General features: G+C 48.5%; 1 protein-coding gene across 5 annotated transcripts in view; it reads right to left on the bottom strand.

The window, feature by feature from the left end:
• Positions 1-19,202, bottom strand: part of LOC138748727 (synembryn-A) — a 42,383-nt gene that overhangs the window by 15,417 nt on the left and 7,764 nt on the right. For 2 of the 5 annotated variants that reach the window (XM_069909388.1, XM_069909386.1), the window contains exons 2-6: positions 19,115-19,162; positions 10,924-10,941; positions 6,126-6,212; positions 3,252-3,851; positions 86-180 (exon numbers count right to left, since the gene is read on the bottom strand). In XM_069909388.1, the coding sequence (XP_069765489.1) occupies positions 86-180; positions 3,252-3,851; positions 6,126-6,212; positions 10,924-10,941; positions 19,115-19,162 (848 nt within the window). The remainder of the gene's footprint in view (positions 1-85; positions 181-3,251; positions 3,852-6,125; positions 6,213-10,923; positions 10,942-19,114; positions 19,163-19,202) is intronic. The other 3 variants (XM_069909390.1, XM_069909389.1, XM_069909387.1) reach the window with 2 other exon arrangements.

Below are 19,202 nucleotides of genomic sequence, written 5' to 3'. Positions count from 1 at the left end.
CTGCGCCCGTCCTCAAGCGTGGCGGGGCAAAGGCTAAGAGGCAGAGGCTTTGAGGCCGAGACAGCTTGGAGAAGCTGGAACCTACCCGTGGAATTCCTGTGTCCTCTCCTTGCACTCCGTGTGAGTCAGCAGGCAGTGGCGCAGGATGGCGGCCAGGTGGCGGTAGAGAGCAGCATCCTCCTGCCAAACACAAATGGGGCTCTGTTTGAATGCAGGGAACATCAGGTCAACACAAAGTTACAGAAGACCCTTTCCCTCCAGCGCACAGTATCTCTGACCTACTAACCATCAGGAAGGAGGTGCAGAAGCATCAAAATCAGGACCATTGGGCTGGGAAATAGCTTCTTCCCATGGGCTGTGAGGTTGAAGAATGATATCCCATAGCCAAGTAAATCATCCCAAAATATTTACTGTGAAAACTCCAGATATTTGTGATTCAAGCAACTGGCAAAATTTAAAAAAAATTTAAAAATAAATAAATAAATAAATAGATAGATGAGATTGCAGGTAAAAAAAATTTTAAGTTTCAAATTGTAAAAGTAAATATTCCCTGAAGTAACATGTCAACCTTTGGTGAAGATGGGCGCAAATATTCAGCCTTGGTCGGGCTTTGCTCGCAGCAGCTGTTTGAATAAAGTTGTGTGGAAAATGACGATGGCGTCGCCCAGGATGATGCCACTTGCCGTTGGGGGGACAGGGGGGTGGGCACTCTCTTAAAGTGTCTCCCTTTCCCTGCTTAGTAAGATTCACCTCGGTCAAAGGTTCTATCTGTAAACTTGGAGGTGGGGTGGTAGGTGGTTTAATTATCTTTTTAATCGTCTTTCGGGCAGCTCCGTGGGGGGGGGGAGGAACCTGCAGATCCAGTGACAGTTAAATGTTTTCAAGGAATGTGACTGAAAATCAAGTAAAATGCTTTAAGGTTTATATATTCATGCAGGTGAAGTTTGTTCAGTGTTTATTCTTAATACAGGTGTATTAGTTAGGTTTTGTAATAGTAAGTCTCAAGCAACTGGAAAATACAGTTATCCGGCATCTACCAATCCCCATAGGTGCCGGATACCAGGGGTTTTACTGCATATATGTGATATATGTGCTGTGTATGTTTTTAGTCATGCATCATGGTAGCAGGCCCACGAGCCCTTGCCGCCCAAACACACCAATTAACCTACAGACCCCGTATATTTTGAATGGTGGGAACCCCACAGAGACACAGGAAGATCTTACAAACTCCTTACAGACAGTGCCGGGTCCGAACCCGGGTGGCTAATGCAGTAACAGCATCGCACTAAGCAACCGTTGCACCCCTATTCTCGAGGTGTCCCCACTGCAAAAGGGACCTTGTGGTGTCACTCAAAACAGGGCTCTATAGGAACGTCAAACCTCTGGAACCCACGGCCCCGGAGTTGTTGTGCAGGCCAGATTATGATGCAAGGCGGAGATAGAAACGTTTCAAAGTTTGGGGGCTGTGAGGGGATTCATACAGAAAAGGAGATGGCCTGGGGAAAATCTGTTAAATTGAGTGATGGGATAGGTTTGAGGGGCTGAGGGGACCTTCTCAAGCTCCTATTTGCTGGTGGTGTCCCAGGGCACTGTGGGAATAAAGTTAAAAAGAGAAAGTCTGTGGACGCTGTGATCGAAGCGCGAGACACAAAAGCACTGGAGAAACTCAGCAGGTCACACGGCGTCCGTGGAAAATAAAGGGTAACCAATGGGCCCTTCAACAAGGTATGAGCAAAGAACAGGCAAGAGCATGAATGAAAAGGATGGGGTGGAGGAGATGAAGAGAGGGAGGAAGGGGCAGGGGGAGGTTATAGGTGGATGTGGGTGGGAGGATTGATCGAGGGAGGGGTGATGTGCTATCAATAACTGGAATGACCCAGGCTCTGGAGGAGGAGTTTTGGCCTTTATACAGGCTTGAATTGGTAGAGTCACATGTACAGTCACAGTGAGGGGCAGAACCAGATAAATGGGTTCACCACAAGGGATGGGAAAGCTCTCTGAATGGAGAGGGAGGGGGTTGAGGAGATAGAGGGGTAGTGAAGGAGACTCGGGGCACTGGTGTCACTGGGGGTGGGTGCAGACCACACTACGTGACTCCCTCAGAGGGGGCGGCAACAAAATAACTGCCTATATGTGCAATGTTTCATCAGAAATGTATTACTTTTTATAAAAATATCCCTGTGGTTTGTTATAAAAACATTTTCCGTAAGCCCAGCTTCTACCTGCGAGGCTAAAACTTGTTGCTCATTTACTTTTTGAACCTTCTAATACACTCCGGTCAGAGCCATCATTATTCCCCAGTGACAAGGGCGCTTCGAATTGCACGGTTTCGTCTTTGCGCGCCATCAGCAAGCGCTGTTGTTTTCGTTACTGGTGAGGTCTTTATAGTTACTGCTTTTGACAAATTTTCTGTTGTTTTAGCTACAATATTGTGGTCTTTAGTCTTTGTAAATACATTGAGGCCGTGCACATGATATTGTAATTTGAAGGTGTAATTTTAATTTTGCTCGTCATTTATCTCGCTACAGTCGCCGTTACATTCAGCGATCTACGGGAATTACGATTTACGAGTAACATTATGTACAAAAAACATTACTAAGGATTCTGGATTGTCGGGTACGGGAGGGGGTCTGTGGGGAGGTGGGGGGGATGGGCGGATGACTCCATGAATTACCGCATCGGGTGACACCAACCCTAGAGACACCTCTGAGTGGGAGGGCAGGAGGGGAGTGGTGGGGGGGGAGCTCTCTGCATGGAGAGGGAGGGGTCAAGGAGAGAGAGGGGTAGGGCCAGTGTGACTTAGGGGGGAGGGACAGGGAGGAGACGGGTTAACTGAAATTAGAGGTCTTCCTTAATCCGACTGGTTGGAGAGTGCCCAGATGGAATATTAGGCATCATTCCTCTGATCTGCAGGTCATCCTCGAGGCCCTGGTCAGACAATGTTGGCATGGGGAATGGTGGCGATGAAAGGCACCAGCTGAGAGATCGCTTAGTCGAGAACCGCTGCAATTTCCGGGAGCTCCCAGTGGCCCACCATTTTAATTCCCATGCACCATTCCATTGCCTGTCCATTGACCTCTCTCCTTTCCTCCCCTCATCCCTTTAGGACCCTGCCTGATTTTTTTCTTGATGAAGGGCTCAGGCACAAAATGTTGCCTCCACATGATGCTGAACAACCTGCTGAGTTTCTGGTGCTATGGAAATGCTTTGTGCTTTAAGTGATTTGCTCCCTCCCATCTCCAGCTCCTTGCCTCATCCACCTGCCTCCTGTTGATGTTGGAGGTGATGTTGAAGAGGACCTTGAGGATCTCCATGGCGCGGTCAGTCTCCTGGCTTTTCAGGGTCCTGCTGCCCGGCTGCGCTCCTGCCTCGTTCCTCTCCTCCTCCTCCTTCTCCCGCCACCGGAGGCCCAGCTCAGCTTCCAGTGCGTCGGTCAGCAGGACCAGGCCCCGGAGCTCATGGCCTAGTCTCTGCCGGGCCCCGGTGCTCAGGGCCGTCAACAGGAAGACCAGCCGCAGCTCGTAGAAGCGGGCCTCGGGCTCGGCCCGGGCCTTGAGGCTGTAGGCCAGGCCGTCCAGCACGCCCAGTTCATCCGCCGCCTCCCTGGCTGCCGGGCTGTTGTACACTGTGTTGCACAGGCACTTCAGGGCCTCGCAGGCCGCCTCGGCATCCGAGGGCCTCCCACCTCCAATCCCGGCCAGCCAGGCCAGCACCCTCATGGGCCCAGGCCTGGCGAAGGGCAACAGAGCCTGCTTGTCCCGGGAAAGGATGCGTACAGCCACCAGCCCGGCCAGTCGGCAGGAGGGTTGAAGGTCTCGCTCCAGGATCTCGATCACCAGCTCCCCGATCCTCTGCAAGGCAAGGAAAGAGCGTCACCCACTTGTATCGCCCAGACCCATCAGCCCCACTGCCCCCTAGCCCCCAAACATCTCGTTGTATCTGATTCCACACCTCGTCGAGTTCCAGATATTGGGTAGCGCGACACTATCACAGCGCCAGCAACCCAGGTTCAAATCTGCGCTGTCTGCAAGGAGTTTGCACATTCTCCCCATGTCTGCGTGGGTTTCCTCTGGGCGCTCCAGATTCCTCCCACCCTTCAAAAAATGTAGGTCAGTTGGGTGGTCCAGAAGGACCTCCTATCGTGTTGTATGTCTAAATTTAGGGGTAGTGTGGTTAGCATATCAGTTCGCACAATGCTGTAACAGCACCAGTGACCAAGGCGCGAATCTAGTGCTGTCTATAAGGAGTTTGTATGTTCTCCCCGTGACCTGTGGTGCTCCGGTTTCCTCCCACCCTTCAAAACATAAGGCAGTTGTAGATCAATTGGATAGAACTGACTGTACATCTAAATTTAAAACATGCCCCAGTCTCTTCCTGTAACTATGGTCCTCCAATCCGGTGAACCTCCTCTGCGCTCTTTCCATTGAACTCACATCCTCCTTGCAGTGTGACGGCCAGAACTGAATACAGGCCTCCGACCGTGGCCCAACCAAAGTTAAAAATTAACCTCCCGAATCGCACCCGCTGATCGCCAACTCACGAAGGCAGGGATGGCACACAAGTTCTTCTCTGCCACTGTTCACCGGCCCATATAAAAACTCAGAGAGTCAGACACGTGGATCCAGCAAAGATACTGAGCCTGGTGTGTACAAGTTGAAGCTAATTAAAGCCTGTTGTACAGTCTCTGGACTTTGCATCAGAATTATTCGCAAAGCAATTTAATTAGCTTCAACTTGTACACCAGTCCTAGCATCCTTGCAGGCTCCATGTGCCTGACTGTCCCCCGAAAGAGCCGTCTCAAGTCTTTATATGGTCTGGTGATTGACAGCGGGCAGGTGGGGCCAGCCTCCCGGGTTCCCCACCTGCAGGTATAGTGGTTGTCCCCTGATAGGAGTGTGGCCCTTGCAGTGGTTGTATCACGACAGGAACCCAGTACAGCCCTATCCACCTGTGACACCACTTTCAGGGAATTATGTATCTATATTCCCAGATCACTCCTCAGTGCTCAATCGTTTATTATGTCCTTTCTTGGTTTGTCCTTCCAAAATGCAACACCTCCCACTTGTCTGCATTAAATTCCATCTCCCATTTTTTCCAGCTGGTCTAGGTCCCTCTGCAAACTTTGAAAACCTTCCTTGTGGCCACGACGCCTCCAATCTTAGTGTCATTTGCAAACTTACTGATCCAATTAGGCCTCTTCTGGAATTCAATGAGATTTTATTTTTAATTAAATTTTAAATTTAGCCCTACAGCACAGCAAGAGGCCATTTGGCCCATGGGCTCCTGCCACCCAATTTACGCCCAATCAACCAACAACCCCCCGGTATGTCTCGAATGGTGGGTGGAAGCTGGACCCCACAGGAAAAACCCACGTAGACACAGGGAGAATGTGCAAACTCCCTACAGACAGCACGGAATTCGAGCCCCGGTCCCAATCGCTGGCGCTGTAACGGCATGGTGCTGACCGTGCTGCCCTTGGCGTTGTTACATCCTGCCATTAGGATCCTTCAGAACACAGAAGCGCAGGCTCCAGGTAGATTGTGGGGCTGGAAATGGAGACACGCAAAACTACAGATGCTGAAATCTGAAGCCCGATACAAAATACGAAAGGGACTACAGATCGGACGGCATCAGGCACCTCCCACCGCCTCCACAGATGCCACCTCGCCTGCTGGACCCTTCCAGCAGTTCGTTTTGTCCATCGACAATTAGGGTAATCATAAGGGTGGGCAAAAACTGCCTTTTGAGAAATCACTCAGCCTGGGATGGGGGAGGAGGGGGCAGAGAGCGGGTGCCATACCTCCTCCGTCCACTGCGCCGTCACACTCCCCCCCTCCCTCCGGCATTTCAGACAAGCATGAGTGAGATGAAACCACGTGATTCGTTTTTCTGACACCACCGCTGATGGCGTCACCCAGTGCAGTCCGCAACCCCACTCCCCCCAGTGACGCTAATGGGTGGGGGGGAGCAATAACTCATTTGAAGGCGGGGACGGCCCGCAAATGGCCCCTATGACGTTGAACCTGGCCACCAGAGCAAAAGTGAAAGCTCCCCCACCCCCCTCTGCCCCTGCCCAGAGTTCTTCCTGCTCCGGAAGCCCAGGATCACCACGAGCCGGTTCTTACCTCTCTCAGCTTCACTTCCCGATCCTGGTTGGAATCGGAATCATAATCCGAACTGGCATATTGCTCCTGATGTTTGGTGATCCTAAACTAACCGCAGTAATGGAAGCAGAGAAAACAGGTGGAAAATAAAGAGGTGGGTGGGTGAAGACATCTCAGAATCTCTCCCCCTATCTCTCTCTTTCTTACCCTCTCACCTGGATCCACCTCTCACCCCCCTCAACACAGAGACCTGACTTGGATGGATATTGCTGGGAGGGTGTAAATCTTGGCAATCAATTTTTAAAAAAATTTTATTTTGCAGCTTGATCAAATTAAGAAAGTCCTTTCACATCAGCTTCAGAGAGTTGCAATAGCTGAAAGATTTTACATTACTGCTGTCATGTTGAAAAATGTATTGAATTTAGAATTGGACTCGTCACATTTCATTCCAGCCATGACTGCCTGGGTAAGTCTTGCTCCAGTGGTGATCCCCTAATATTGTACTGTAGTGATACATATATACTGTTGCCCCTCTGGCCCACCCATTGATGACTTGACCCCCTGTAACCCCTCCCCCTGTGACCTGGCCATAAAGGTTGACCTCCCTGCCCCCCTCCATTCATTCGAGCACAAGGAGTTGGACCAGCCGAAATCTAATGCATTGTGGTGATACGACTGCAGGGGGCGATCTCTGTACCGGCAGGAAGACCACCTAAGGGGCTGACTCCACCTGGCCAGCTGTCGATCAGCCAGCCCAAATATAGACCTGAGCCAGTCAAACGGGGAGCCACCAAGGCTTGAACTTTTAAGTATTCAGACTTTTACTGGAATAAAGTCTTTTCAGTTTTGTGCTTGCTCGCTGCTACCTCAGCGTGCCTCATGTGTATTAAAGCCTCACTCAGTTTTTGGATCCTGTACTCCATCTTTCAGACCCTTGCCCACTCACCGAACCTGACTATTTCTCTCCACAGACTCTCTGCACCCTCTGCGCCATTGTCTTTTCGATTCAGTTTAGTAGGACATTGCTAGATTGTGAGAAGAGCGTGTGTTCTTGCCTCTCTGGGGGGAATGCAGTGGAACACGGTATCGCGGGCATGCTCCCCACTGAGCCAGGCAGGCTGGCCCGTCTGCTGACCCTAAGATCCATAATAAAGGCCGAGAGCCCTGGTCTCCTTCCTCATACCTGTCCTTGGACGTGAGCCAGCAGCATGTAGAGGCATGGTTGGATCTTTGGATCAATAAAGCCTTGGTCCCTTACTTTGTGTCTGTGAGCGGTCATTGGTCGCGATGCAGGGCACGCTGAGCTGCTTCAGAAATTCAAGTGCCTTCGTTGTCAGCTGCATTTAATTCTCCTGCTGACTGGCAGGACCAGGACCCTGTTACGAAGCGTCCTCTACCCCCGACCTCCTGGTCTCTGACCTTTGACCTCCGGCCTCTTACTCCCAGACCTCCTGTCCCCTGACCTCTGTCAGCATTAGATGACCACACCGGGTTGAACAAAGTGCGAAAAGCCCGCCTCAACCACGGCGAAGCATCAACTCCTCTTAATTGCCAATTGACATCAGTCGGGCTGGCTTCAATGAGTTTAATCCCGTGGGAGTTTAACGGGATTAGCATCAGGAAGAATTAAGCCACAGATACAGAGCCTTAAGTGCAGTGGGCAGTTTGCAAATGATCAGCATTCCTCGTAGCATCTTGTATCACAGCGGGACAATTTTCCCTGCCCTAACCAACAAGAACAAGGGCAGCAAGCTGAGGGGTTCACCAACACCGGGAAGTGCTCCTCCACACAGAGGCCTGACTTGGAGAGATACTGCTGCTAGGATCTGAATCCTGTTGATCATTTTATTTTACTTTGTTCCATAGATTGATCAAATTCAGAAAGTCCTTTCGCATCAGTTTCAAAGAATCGCTGAAAGAATTTTGAAGGGCAAGAGCTCTTGTAAAGTCAAAAATTGCAGTGAAATTTAAGATTGGACACATCACATTTCATTCCAGCCATGGCTCACTGGGGAAGTCCTGCTCCAATGGTTGTGGGTTCAGATTGCAGCACAGGGGAGTGAACAATTATGAGCACAAGTGATGGGAGAATCAAGATTCATCTCTTTTATTTGTTTGTCCCTTCTTTTATTTGAGCCAAATATCTAATTAAAGTGTGGATGCAGACTTTGAAATGTTGCAAGGCATGGACTGAATAGATGTAGAAATGTCTCAGACAAGAGGGCACAACTTCAAGATTGAAGGGCGTCCATTTAGAACAGAGATGCGGAAGGAAAATCTTCAGCGGCCCAAGGGCGGTTGTGGAGGCCAGGTCACTTGGTGAATTTAAGGCAAAAATTGATATGTTCTTGAAGAGCCAGGGCCTCATAGGTTATGGGGAGTGGGGCTGAGTGGGGAAATGGATCAGCTCATGTTTGAATGCAGGGACAGATTAACTACTATCTGGGCCCCTAGGCTGAGCTTTAGTAGGGGTCCCCCTGACCTTGCCCCTCTGCTCCACCCTTCATTGAATAAAGTGACATTAACTTATTTTAGGGGTCTCCAAAGTGGTCAATATTGACCCTATAGGGGTCGATAGGACTATCCAAGGAGTCGCAAAATGCCAGGGGGTCAAAAAAACCGGAGGGGGGGGGGTGTGGGGGGTGGGGTTAATGAAATTTTAGGGGGTCTAAAGAATTGTAGAGTCCATTGTCCCCGCTCCTGCCCATCCCTCCCTTCTGGGCCCCTACTCAGACTATCCCCTATCCCTTAATTCCCCTACTATGTAAATATCTATGCAAACATCTTAAAACTTGTCTGAGGTCGCCTCCACTGCGAATTCCAAAGATTTCCCACCCTCTGGGGAAAGCACTTCCTCCTCATCTCCGTCCTAAATCTACTCCCCTGGATCTTGAGGCTATGTCCTCCAGTTCTAGTCTCCCCCACCAATGAAAACTGACCTCTATCTTATCTATGGCTTTCATAATTTTATATGTTTCTATAATATCCCTTCACATTTTTCTAAATTCTAGTGTGTACAGTCCCAGATGACTCAGTCTCCCTTCATCTTTGGAATCAACTTGGTGAACCTCCTCTGCACCACCTCCAAAGCCAGTCTGTCCTTCCTCAAGTAAGGAGACCAGAAATGCACTCAGTTCTCCAGATGCGGCCTCACCAGGACCTTGTACAGTTGCACCATAACCTCCCCGCTCCTAAATTCAATCCCTCCAGCAGTGAAGGCCAATGTTCCATTTACCTTCTTGACAGCCGGCTCCACCTGCAAACCAAGTTTTTGCAATTCATGCACAAGCCCTCCCAAGGCCTCCTGCATGGCAGCGTGCTGCAATCGCTTGCCATTTAAATCATAATCTGATCTTCTATTTTTCCTTCCAAAGTGGATAACCTCACATGGTCCTCCATCTGCCAGACCCTTTTGCCACTCACTTAACCTATCTATCTATATCTCTCTTAATAAAAAGTATTTTAAATGCTGCAATTATCCCCACCATTATCATTTCTTCTGGCAACTCATTCGATAAACCCACCACCCTCTGTGTGAAAAAAGTTGCCCCATGTCTCTGTTAAATCTTTCTCATCTCACCTTAAATATATACCCTTTAGCTTTAGGCTCCCCTACCATGGGGCAAAAAAGACTGTCTATTTACCTAAATACATAGTAAATGCTGGAAGAACTCAGCTGGCCTCGCACCGTTCATAGGAATAAAGATGTATTACGGCGTTTCAGGCCTGAGCCCTTCTTCAAGGTACGGGCTCAGATGTGAAACATCGATATCTTTAACTCTTATGGATCGGCCGAGCTCCTCCAGCATTTCAGTGCTTTGGCCACAATCACAGCGTCTGCAGACTTCCGTGTTCCACTATGAACAGTTAGCCTTTCTGTTCCCCAAACAATCTACAGTCGAAGCCATTTGTGACAAGGGGTAATGATTTTATTGTCATACACATTGAATAATGCACATCTACCCTGAAATTCTTGCTTGCTGGACATAAACAGGTACTTGGAAAAAAAGAAAACTGCAGGTACTCCCCAACTTATGAACATAATTTGGACCAAAGGATCGGTTGAATCTCGGAATGGACGTATGTATACATTTGTTAAAAAAATATAAAGAAAAAATATACAATTTATGCAGTTTATGTTGTATTTGATAAACTATACCAGGGATACAGGGCACGTAGGAGCCAAAATGTGTGCACTTACCTTGTCAGCTGGCGTCCCGGGGTCCGTAGGCTGGGCGTAGCCATCTTGATTCCTGTGCGCACGCGAGTCTTGAGTTGGTGACTGCGTGGTGGGTTCGAGCATTGGAGTTCGATTGGCGCAAGCGCGAGAGTTAAGGGCTCCGCCGATACTGAATTTGTGCCCTCAACTCTCGTGCGTGAGCCAAACCAATGCCAATTCTGCACATGCCCACCGAACATTCGCGCATGCGCACAGGTATCAAGATGGCCGCCTCTCGTTTGTCGAACACAACATCAACCGCGTGCATTTTATAGTTTTTCTTTATGTTGTTTTGACAAATTTTCGGTCATATGTGTGGGTGGATGCAAGTCGTATAGGTCGTAAGGCGGGGAGTGCCTGTACCATAAACCGTCTCTCAACTATTCAAGCTCTACACTCGTTTCTCAAGCCAGGAGGGGTGCCAGCAATGTAGTTAATTGAGGGAGAAGATGCTAGTTGATTGTCTACTAATGAGGAAGCAATGGGCTTGTACTGATCTAGATCACTATGGCGAGGAGCTAATCATTATGCAGAAAGAGGGAACAACGAGATTACCTGGTCTCAAGTCGTGATTTATAATAAGCCAAGCAATTTATTTACCTTTTCCAGTCTTTCAATCTGGTGAGTTAAGAGAGGAAGGAAACAAAGGAAGTCAGAAGTCACAGAGTTGCCTCTATTCCATCCTGCTAGTCTCCCCTCGATTTCTGAGTGTATGGATTCTGGTCTGCCAAGGAGAAGGCCATTCAGCCCCTCGAACCAGCTCTGACACGATTTTGGCCTCAAGCCCTATTTTGTTGCTCGAACCCCCCCCCCCCCCCATAATTCTTGACTCCTCAAAAATCTTCCTCGGCGTTGAACAGCTGATGGTTCCGCATCCACAGCCACTGTATAGCCTGCTGATGACCCCCAAAATTCGGTGGTATTCAAGATCGCAAGAAAGGTGGTGAAGGGAAACGGACACAGGGTCAGTTGGAAAGTGGAGGGGAGCTGGATCTTCATCCAGACAAGTATTTTGGGATATCAAATATTAACAGGACATATATAATAAATGTAAACACACGGAAATGCTTCCTATAGACGCTGAAAAGACCAGCTGAGTTTCTCCAGCATTTTGGAGTGTTTACTAACAATCACAGCGTCTTTCGGTTCCACTCATATACAATAAATGGCATGGTTATCTCCTGATACAGAGCCAACGGCTGGGGTTCAAATCCCCCTGGAAACTGTTGATCAGGAGAGATTTCTGGTGGTTGGGAAGACTGGGGAAATCAAACAAAATGCCAGAAATGGGCCATTCAGGGGCAACGACTTCATCTACAGAAAGGGGCTACACGGTCAACGTAATGCTGATACCGCGCCAGCAGCCTGGGTTCGAATCCAGCGCTGCCTGTAAGCGGAGAACGTTTGTAAGTTTTCCCACGTGTCTGCATGAGTTCCCCTCCCCCCCCCATCCTTCAAAAATGTACCAGGGTTGTAGGTCAGGTGGGTGTAAATTGGACGGCACAGGCTTGTAGGCCAAAAGGGTCCTGTTACCGTTCTGTAAGTCTAAATTTAATATCTCGAGGTGTTGATGTACAGAGAACCTTGGGGTGCAGGCTCCTAGCTCCCTGAAAGTGACGATACGGGTGGATGGGGTAGAGAAGAAGACCTTTGCCGTGCTCGCTTTCATTAGAAGAAGAATTGGGATGTCACGCTCCAGCTGTACAAAACATTGGCCAGGATGCACCTGGGGCGTTGTGGACATTTCTGGTTGCCACACCACAGGAAAGGTGTGGTGACCTGAAAAAGAGGGCAGGAAAGACTCACCAGGACATCACACGGAACAGAGGGCTGCAGTGAAAAGGATAGATTGGATCGGCTGCGTGAATTCCCACTGAGACATAGGAGGTCGAAGGGCGAGCTTATAAAATCATGAGGTGAACGGGTAGGGTATTTTCACCAGGACACAGACGGCACAGACGTTTAGGATAAGGGAGAAGATCAGAAGGTTCACAAACAGGGTGATGAGCTACCGGAGGAATTGAGGAAGGGTATAAGTGCTCCGTACCGGCAAACCCTTTGTGAGCCGAAAAATATTGTAAGTCGCAAAAGAAAACTGCGCTTACTGTCTTTTATAATTAAATATTGAATACCTTTGTTCCACACTGATAAAAACCATTAATATACACGGCTGAAAGCACACCGGGTATGAAGAATGTTTGAAGCACTGAACTAAAATTAATTGCTGGACGGGGAGGATGGTGGGGCTGCTAAAGCAACAGGGTCATCAGTTTCACTCTCTTCCGGTGATGCTCGAGAACAGCTCATAGAATGCCCCGGGGCATTGACACTTGTTGAAGGCACTGGGGCATCGACCATTGCCGCCTTCATGTTGAGCAAGTATCTCAAGTTTTGTCTCCGGAATAATCGCTTTCCTCTTCTCACCGAGGCAGGAGGGGGGCGTTTTAGTAGACACAATGGGGCGTTTACCATGCACTCGATTGCGTTGTCGCTACAGAGACCGTCAGCGTGGTTGAGTCAGCCTTGCGAGAGAGTGAGGTGTGATACCCTTGCATGAAGCTGCCATCACCCAGCACCGTGAGTAGTCCATGCACAGGAATATATGGGAATGCAAAATTGGAAGTACGGATTTGAACCTTGGAAAAATTGTAAGTCGGACCATTGTAAATAGGGGAGCACCTGACTTTAAAACGCATTCAGACAGGGGGAGTTAAATGCGAAGGGAGTGGAGGGATAGGGAAAAATGGGATTATCGTAGAGAGGCATCTCAGCCAACAAGGACATGTTGGGCTGAAGGGCCTGTTTCTGACCCATGAGAGTCAATATATCGGAATACAAGAGGACATGTCAACTCCTCCAGCTTCCACCATCATTCAATGATATCACGGCATATCTAAGACTTGAACTGAGATCCATCAACATGATCTCTCGACATGAAAGGGAAAACAAAAGTAGTGGATGTTGGACAAACGTAGCAGGCCAGGCAACGTCTGTGGACCGGGAGACAGAGCTAATGTTTCAGGGCAAAGACCCCTTGCCATCCTCAACCTGAAAGGTTTAATTTAATTTTACTTTAGACATACAGCATGGAGACAGGCCCTTTCAGCCCACATGCCCCTGTGGCCTAAATGACACCCAGTTAATCTACAATCCCCGAATGTTTCGAAAGGTGGGAGGAAAGCTGAGCCCCCAGAGGAAACCCACGCAGACATGGGGAGAACGTCCAACTCCTTTCAGACAGCGTGGGATACAAACCCCGGTCGCTGGCGCTGTTACAGAGCTATGATAACCATACCACCCTTAGGTACCAATGTTTTGGGTAAATCTTTATGAAGGATTAATGTTTCGAATTGTGGAGAATTGGGGAGAGGCAAGAGAACAAAGAAGAACAGCTCTCCTGGGATTTTAGATTTCATTGTTTCCGCCCCCCAACCATTTGTACCCCTCCATCACCCTGAATCAACAGCATCTCCAATCCCCAGCACCTTAGTAGTCAATGCACCCAATCCCCAGCACCCTAGTATTCCATGCACCCAATCTCCAGCACCATAGTAATTGATGTACCCAATTCCCAGCACCCTAGTAGTCAATGCACCCAATCCCCAGCACGCTAATAGTCAATGCACCCAATCTCCAGCACCCTAGTATTCCATGCACCCAATCCCCAGCACCCTAGTAATCTATGTACCCAATCCACAGCACCCTAGTATTCCATGCACCCAATCCCCAGCACCCTAGTAATCCATGCACCCAATCCCTAGCACCCTAATATTCCATGCACCCAATCCCCAGCACCCTAGTATTCCATGCACCCAATCCCCAGTACCCTAGTAATCTATGCAACCAATTCCCAGCACCCTAGTAGTCAATGCACCCAATCCCCAGCACCCTAGTAATCTATGTACCCAATCCACAGCACCCTAGTATTCCATGCACCCAATCCCCAGCACCCTAGTAATCTATGTACCCAATCCACAGCACCCTAGTATTCCATGCACCCAATCCCCAGCACCCTAGTAATCCGTGCACCCAATCCCTAGCACCCTAGTATTCCATGCACCCAATCCCCAGCACCCTAGTATTCCATGCACCCAATCCCCAGTACCCTAGTAATCTATGCAACCAATCCCCAGCACCCTAGTAGTCAATGCACCCAATCCCCAGCACCCTAGTAGTCCATGCACCCAATTTCCAGCACCCTAGTATTCCATGCACCCAATCCCCAGCACCCTAGTATTCCATGCACCCAATCCCCAGCACCCTAGTAATCTATGTACCCAATCCCCAGCACCCTAGTATTCCATGCACCCAATCCCCAGCACCCTAGTAGTCCATGCACCCAATTTCCAGCACCCTAGTATTCCATGCACCCAATCCCCAGCACCCTAGTATTCCATGCACCCAATCCCCAGCACCCTAGTAATCTATGTACCCAATCCCCAGCACCCTAGTATTCCATGCACCCAATCCCCAGCATCCTAGTAGTCAATGCACCCAATTCCAAGCATGCTAATATTCAATGCACCCAATCCCCAGCAACCTAGGAGTCATTGCACCCAATCCCCAGCACCCTAGTAGTCTATGAACCCAATCCTCAGCACCCTAGTAGTCAATGTACCCAATCCCCAGCACGCTAATAGTCAATGCACCCAATCCCCAGCACCCTAGGAGTCAATGCACCCAATCCCCAGCACCCTAGTAGTCCATGCACCCAATCCCCAGCACCCTAGTGGTCTATGCACCCAATCCCCAGCACCCTAGTAGTCCATGCACCAAATCCCCAGCACCCTAGTGGTCTATGCACTCCTTACAGACAGCATTGAATTCGAACCCAGTTGCTGACGCTGGTAACAACGTCACGCTAACCGCTACACAATAAGCACCACCCTATTTAATGACAACCGTGCTGCCTTTCCTGCCTCCCTCTTCACCTTCTAAGTTTCTCTCGCGTTTTCTGGTTTTACTTCTCCCTCTCAACCCCTTTGGTTAAGAAAAATTATGAATTTAAAATGAACAGCCATCAACGTTTATTTCTGGAAGAGAATGAAAAAAATGCCTCTGGTCCTTTGTAATGTAGGAGATATTTCCAAACTATTCTGGTCAAAATAGATTCTCTCCCTCCACACCAGAAGTTCTTAACCTTTCTTCATCTATACATGCACCACCTTGTATTCCTTTACTTACCCCGGATCACCCTGTAAAAACACCCCATAGACCACTGGGTGATTCATGAGCTTGAATGCTTCCTGGAACCCCACAGGATTTTTTTTCTTTTGGTTTCTTGGAAAAGTTTTTTGAGATTTAAATTTCTTTTTGTTATCAAATTCACATCCTTGCTTTAGATTTTACTTATTAAAAAAAGCACAATGCTGGAGAATCAGCAGGTCAAAGCGTGTTCTTTATCTAGCAAAGGTAAAGATACATCACCAACATTTCGGGCTTGAGCCCTTTATCAAAATATGAGCAAAATGTAGGCAGGCGTCTGAACAAAATGGTGGGGGTGAGGTGGGATGGCTCTGTGAATGGAAAGATAATTGCTGGTGTGCCCTCCCTCCCTTATTACCTGTGGGACCGTGCTCCTCCCCCTGCCTCTCTCCCGCCTCCTCCTTTTGTATGAGCACCTGCCTACATTATGCCTGCAGTCTGATGGTTGCACAAGGGTATCCTGAGAGAACAGTGTTCTCCGGTCCTCGGAGCAGAACACACAACTAGTCATAACCTTCACACAGTCAAACAATACATGTGCAGGACAAGTCTTCGTACGTACAAATAAATAAATAAAGTTTTGCGAATGTGAGCGCCTCGGATTAGATGGTCAGCCTGGCGTTACATTGTTGAGAAGGAGCTCATGGTGGGTAATCCACTCAATCAGCCCATCCCGGTGTCCAATGATCTCCTCCCACTCCATATCATCTCCATAGTTTATCTTTATCTTTGCTATATAAAGGACACTGATCTGTTGAGTTTCTCCAGCATCATGTTTTTACCACAATCACAGTGTCTGCAAACTTTTGTGTTTTACTCCATTGGTTGAACGAGCAGAGATTGAAAAATACTAGCTCTCACCAAATCAATCTCGTCCTTCTGAACTGCACCCAGCAAGCACAGTTTGGGTAATCTCTCCTTGAAGTCTGCTAAATCCATGCACTCCATGGCCAATGCGTGAAGGATGGTTGGATTGTGGCCCTCATGTTCCTACAGAGTTTATGCCCATTTGAAGACCTTTCTGTGATCTTACAGGTTATCGGCATTCAACACCATCATCCCCTTAAAAGTGATCAGCAAACTCCAAGAGCTGGGACTCAACATCCCACTGTGAAATTGGATCCTGGATTTCCTCACCTCCAGACCACAATCAGTGAGGATTGGCAAGAACATCTCCTCCGCAATCTCTATCAGTACCGGAGCACCACAGGGCTACGTTCTTAGCCCCCTGCTCTACTCACTTTACACCTGTGACTGTGTGGATCGGTACGAATATAACACCATCTACAAAGTCGCTGACAATACCGCGATGGTGAGCTTCATAAAAAGGGGCAGCGAGTCAGTGTACAGGAGGGACATTGAAAACTTGGCTTAATAGTGCACCAACCACAACCTCACACTCAATGTAACCACAACCAAGGAGCTGATTGTGGACTTCAGGAAGAGAAAACCAGAGGTGAATAATCCAATGATCATTGGGGGATCAGAGGTGGAGAGGGTGGGCAAATTTAAATTCTTGGGAGTCATTTTCCTGGATGATCTTTCCTGGATGCAACACATTAATGGCATTGTGAAGAAAGCACGTCAGCGCCTCTACTTCCTCAGGAGTTTGCGGAGCTTTGGCATGACACCCGAAACCCTGGCAAATTTCTACAGATGTGTGGTGGTAAGTGTGCATTACGGTCTGTGTGGGGACACCAATCCCCCTGAGGGTAAAGCCCTGCAAAAAGTAGTGGGCCCAGCCTAGGACATCATAGGCAAAACCTTGCCCACCATGGAGAACATCTACCATCAGAGGGTAGCAGCAATCATCAAGGACCCACACCACCCAGCACACGCACTGTTCTCGCTGCTGCTATCAGGGAAGAGGTATCGATGCCACAAGACTCGCACCCCCAGGTTCAGGAACAGCTGTTGCCCCTCCACCATCAGACTCCTCAACGACAAACTCAATCAGGGACTCATTTAAGGGCTCTCACTTGTGCACATTATTGATCTTTTTCCCTCTTTGTATGGCGTAGTTTATTTACAGTTCTTTATGTGTTTATATGTGTACATTGAGTATAGTCTTATTTGTACTACCAAGAAATGATAATTGTGTTTGGGCCCAAAGGAAAAGGAATTTGCAATGTCATGTATCTATTTGGACAATAAATCTAAAATCTGACCCAAACACCAGGCCAGAATCTGTCATGCCATGTGGGGGAAGATGGAGGATGGAGGATGTAACATGCTGGGCGTGGTTGAGATGAAGCAGCGGGGTTGGAGGAGAGGGAGCTCATGATGGAAGGACATGGCAATGATATGGAGTGGGAGGAGATCCGTAGACACCGGGATGAGCTGATTGAGTGGATTACCCACCATGAGCTTCTTCTCAGCAATGTTACACCAGGCTGACCATCTAATCCGAGACACTCACCACCGTGAAACTTTATTTATTTACTTGTACGTACAAAGACTTGTCTTGCATATGTATTGTTTGTCTGTGCACAGGTTATGACCGGTTATGTGTTTTGCTCTGAGGACTGGAGAACACTGTTCCGTCAGGGTGCGCTAGTACAACCAGAATGACTTGAATAAAGCACACGCGAGGGAGGGCTGCACACTTGGCATTTGGGTCACCCTGCAAGATTATGGAAAGGGGCGTAAACTCTGAGTGAACCTGGAGTACCATGATGCAACTATCCTTCAATCACTGGCTACAGGGAGCTCAAAGCACAGATTTAGCAGGCTTCAAAGAGGAATGACGCAAACTAGGGCAGCCCCCTCTGAGGTTCAGAAAGAGAGTGGTATGAAGGACATAATATTGTCTTTCTCGATCTCTGCTCCTTTAAACAATGGAATGAAGCGTGCTGGAGAATCCAGTAGGTCATGCAGCATCTATACGGAGTTTGGCGGGCTGTTCTGGTCTCCATATTTGAGGAAGGATGAACTGGCCTTGGACGCAATCCAGAGGAGGTTCACCAGGTTGATCCTGGAAATGAGGGGCTTGACCTACGAGGAGAAACTAAATTGCCTGGGATTATACTCACTTGAATTCAGAAGAAGGAGAGGAGATTTAATCGAAACATATACAATTATGAAAGGGATGGATAAGATAGAGGCAGGAAAATTGTTTTCACTGGTAGCTGAGGCCAGAACTAGGGAACACCGCCTCGAGGTTCGGGGGAGTAGATTTAAGATGGAGATGTTTTTCCCAGAGAGTCGTGAATCTGTGGAATTCTCTGCCCCAGGGAAGTGGTTGAGGCGACTTCATTAAACATATTTAAGGTTCAGTTAGATAGATTTTTACATAAAAAAAAGGTATTAAGGAATATGGGGGTAAGGCAGGGAGGTGGAATTGAGTCAATGATCAGATCAGCCGTGATCGCACTGGCAGAGCAGGATCTAGGGGCCGAACGGCCGACTCCTATTTCTATGCTCTTATGAGGGGTAACCAGTTTTTTGGCCCAGGCCCTTCATCAGGTACACCTTTACCTCCTATGGACGGACGCTGCATGACCTGCTGGATTTCTCCAGCACATTGGTGTATGAAGCAGGTGTTTGACTTCGCTGCAGTAGGGTGCAACCTTATGACCACACTCACCTTTCTCTTCTCTTGCGCTTCAGCGTTGAAGAAGAAACATTGAGCAAACTGCGGACAAAACAGAAAAACAATGTCACTTGTGTTTTGG

This window comes from Narcine bancroftii, chromosome 13 (genome assembly GCF_036971445.1).
Source record: "Narcine bancroftii isolate sNarBan1 chromosome 13, sNarBan1.hap1, whole genome shotgun sequence".
Lineage (NCBI taxonomy): Eukaryota > Metazoa > Chordata > Chondrichthyes > Torpediniformes > Narcinidae > Narcine > Narcine bancroftii.
This window is presented reverse-complemented; position numbering and strand designations above follow the sequence as displayed.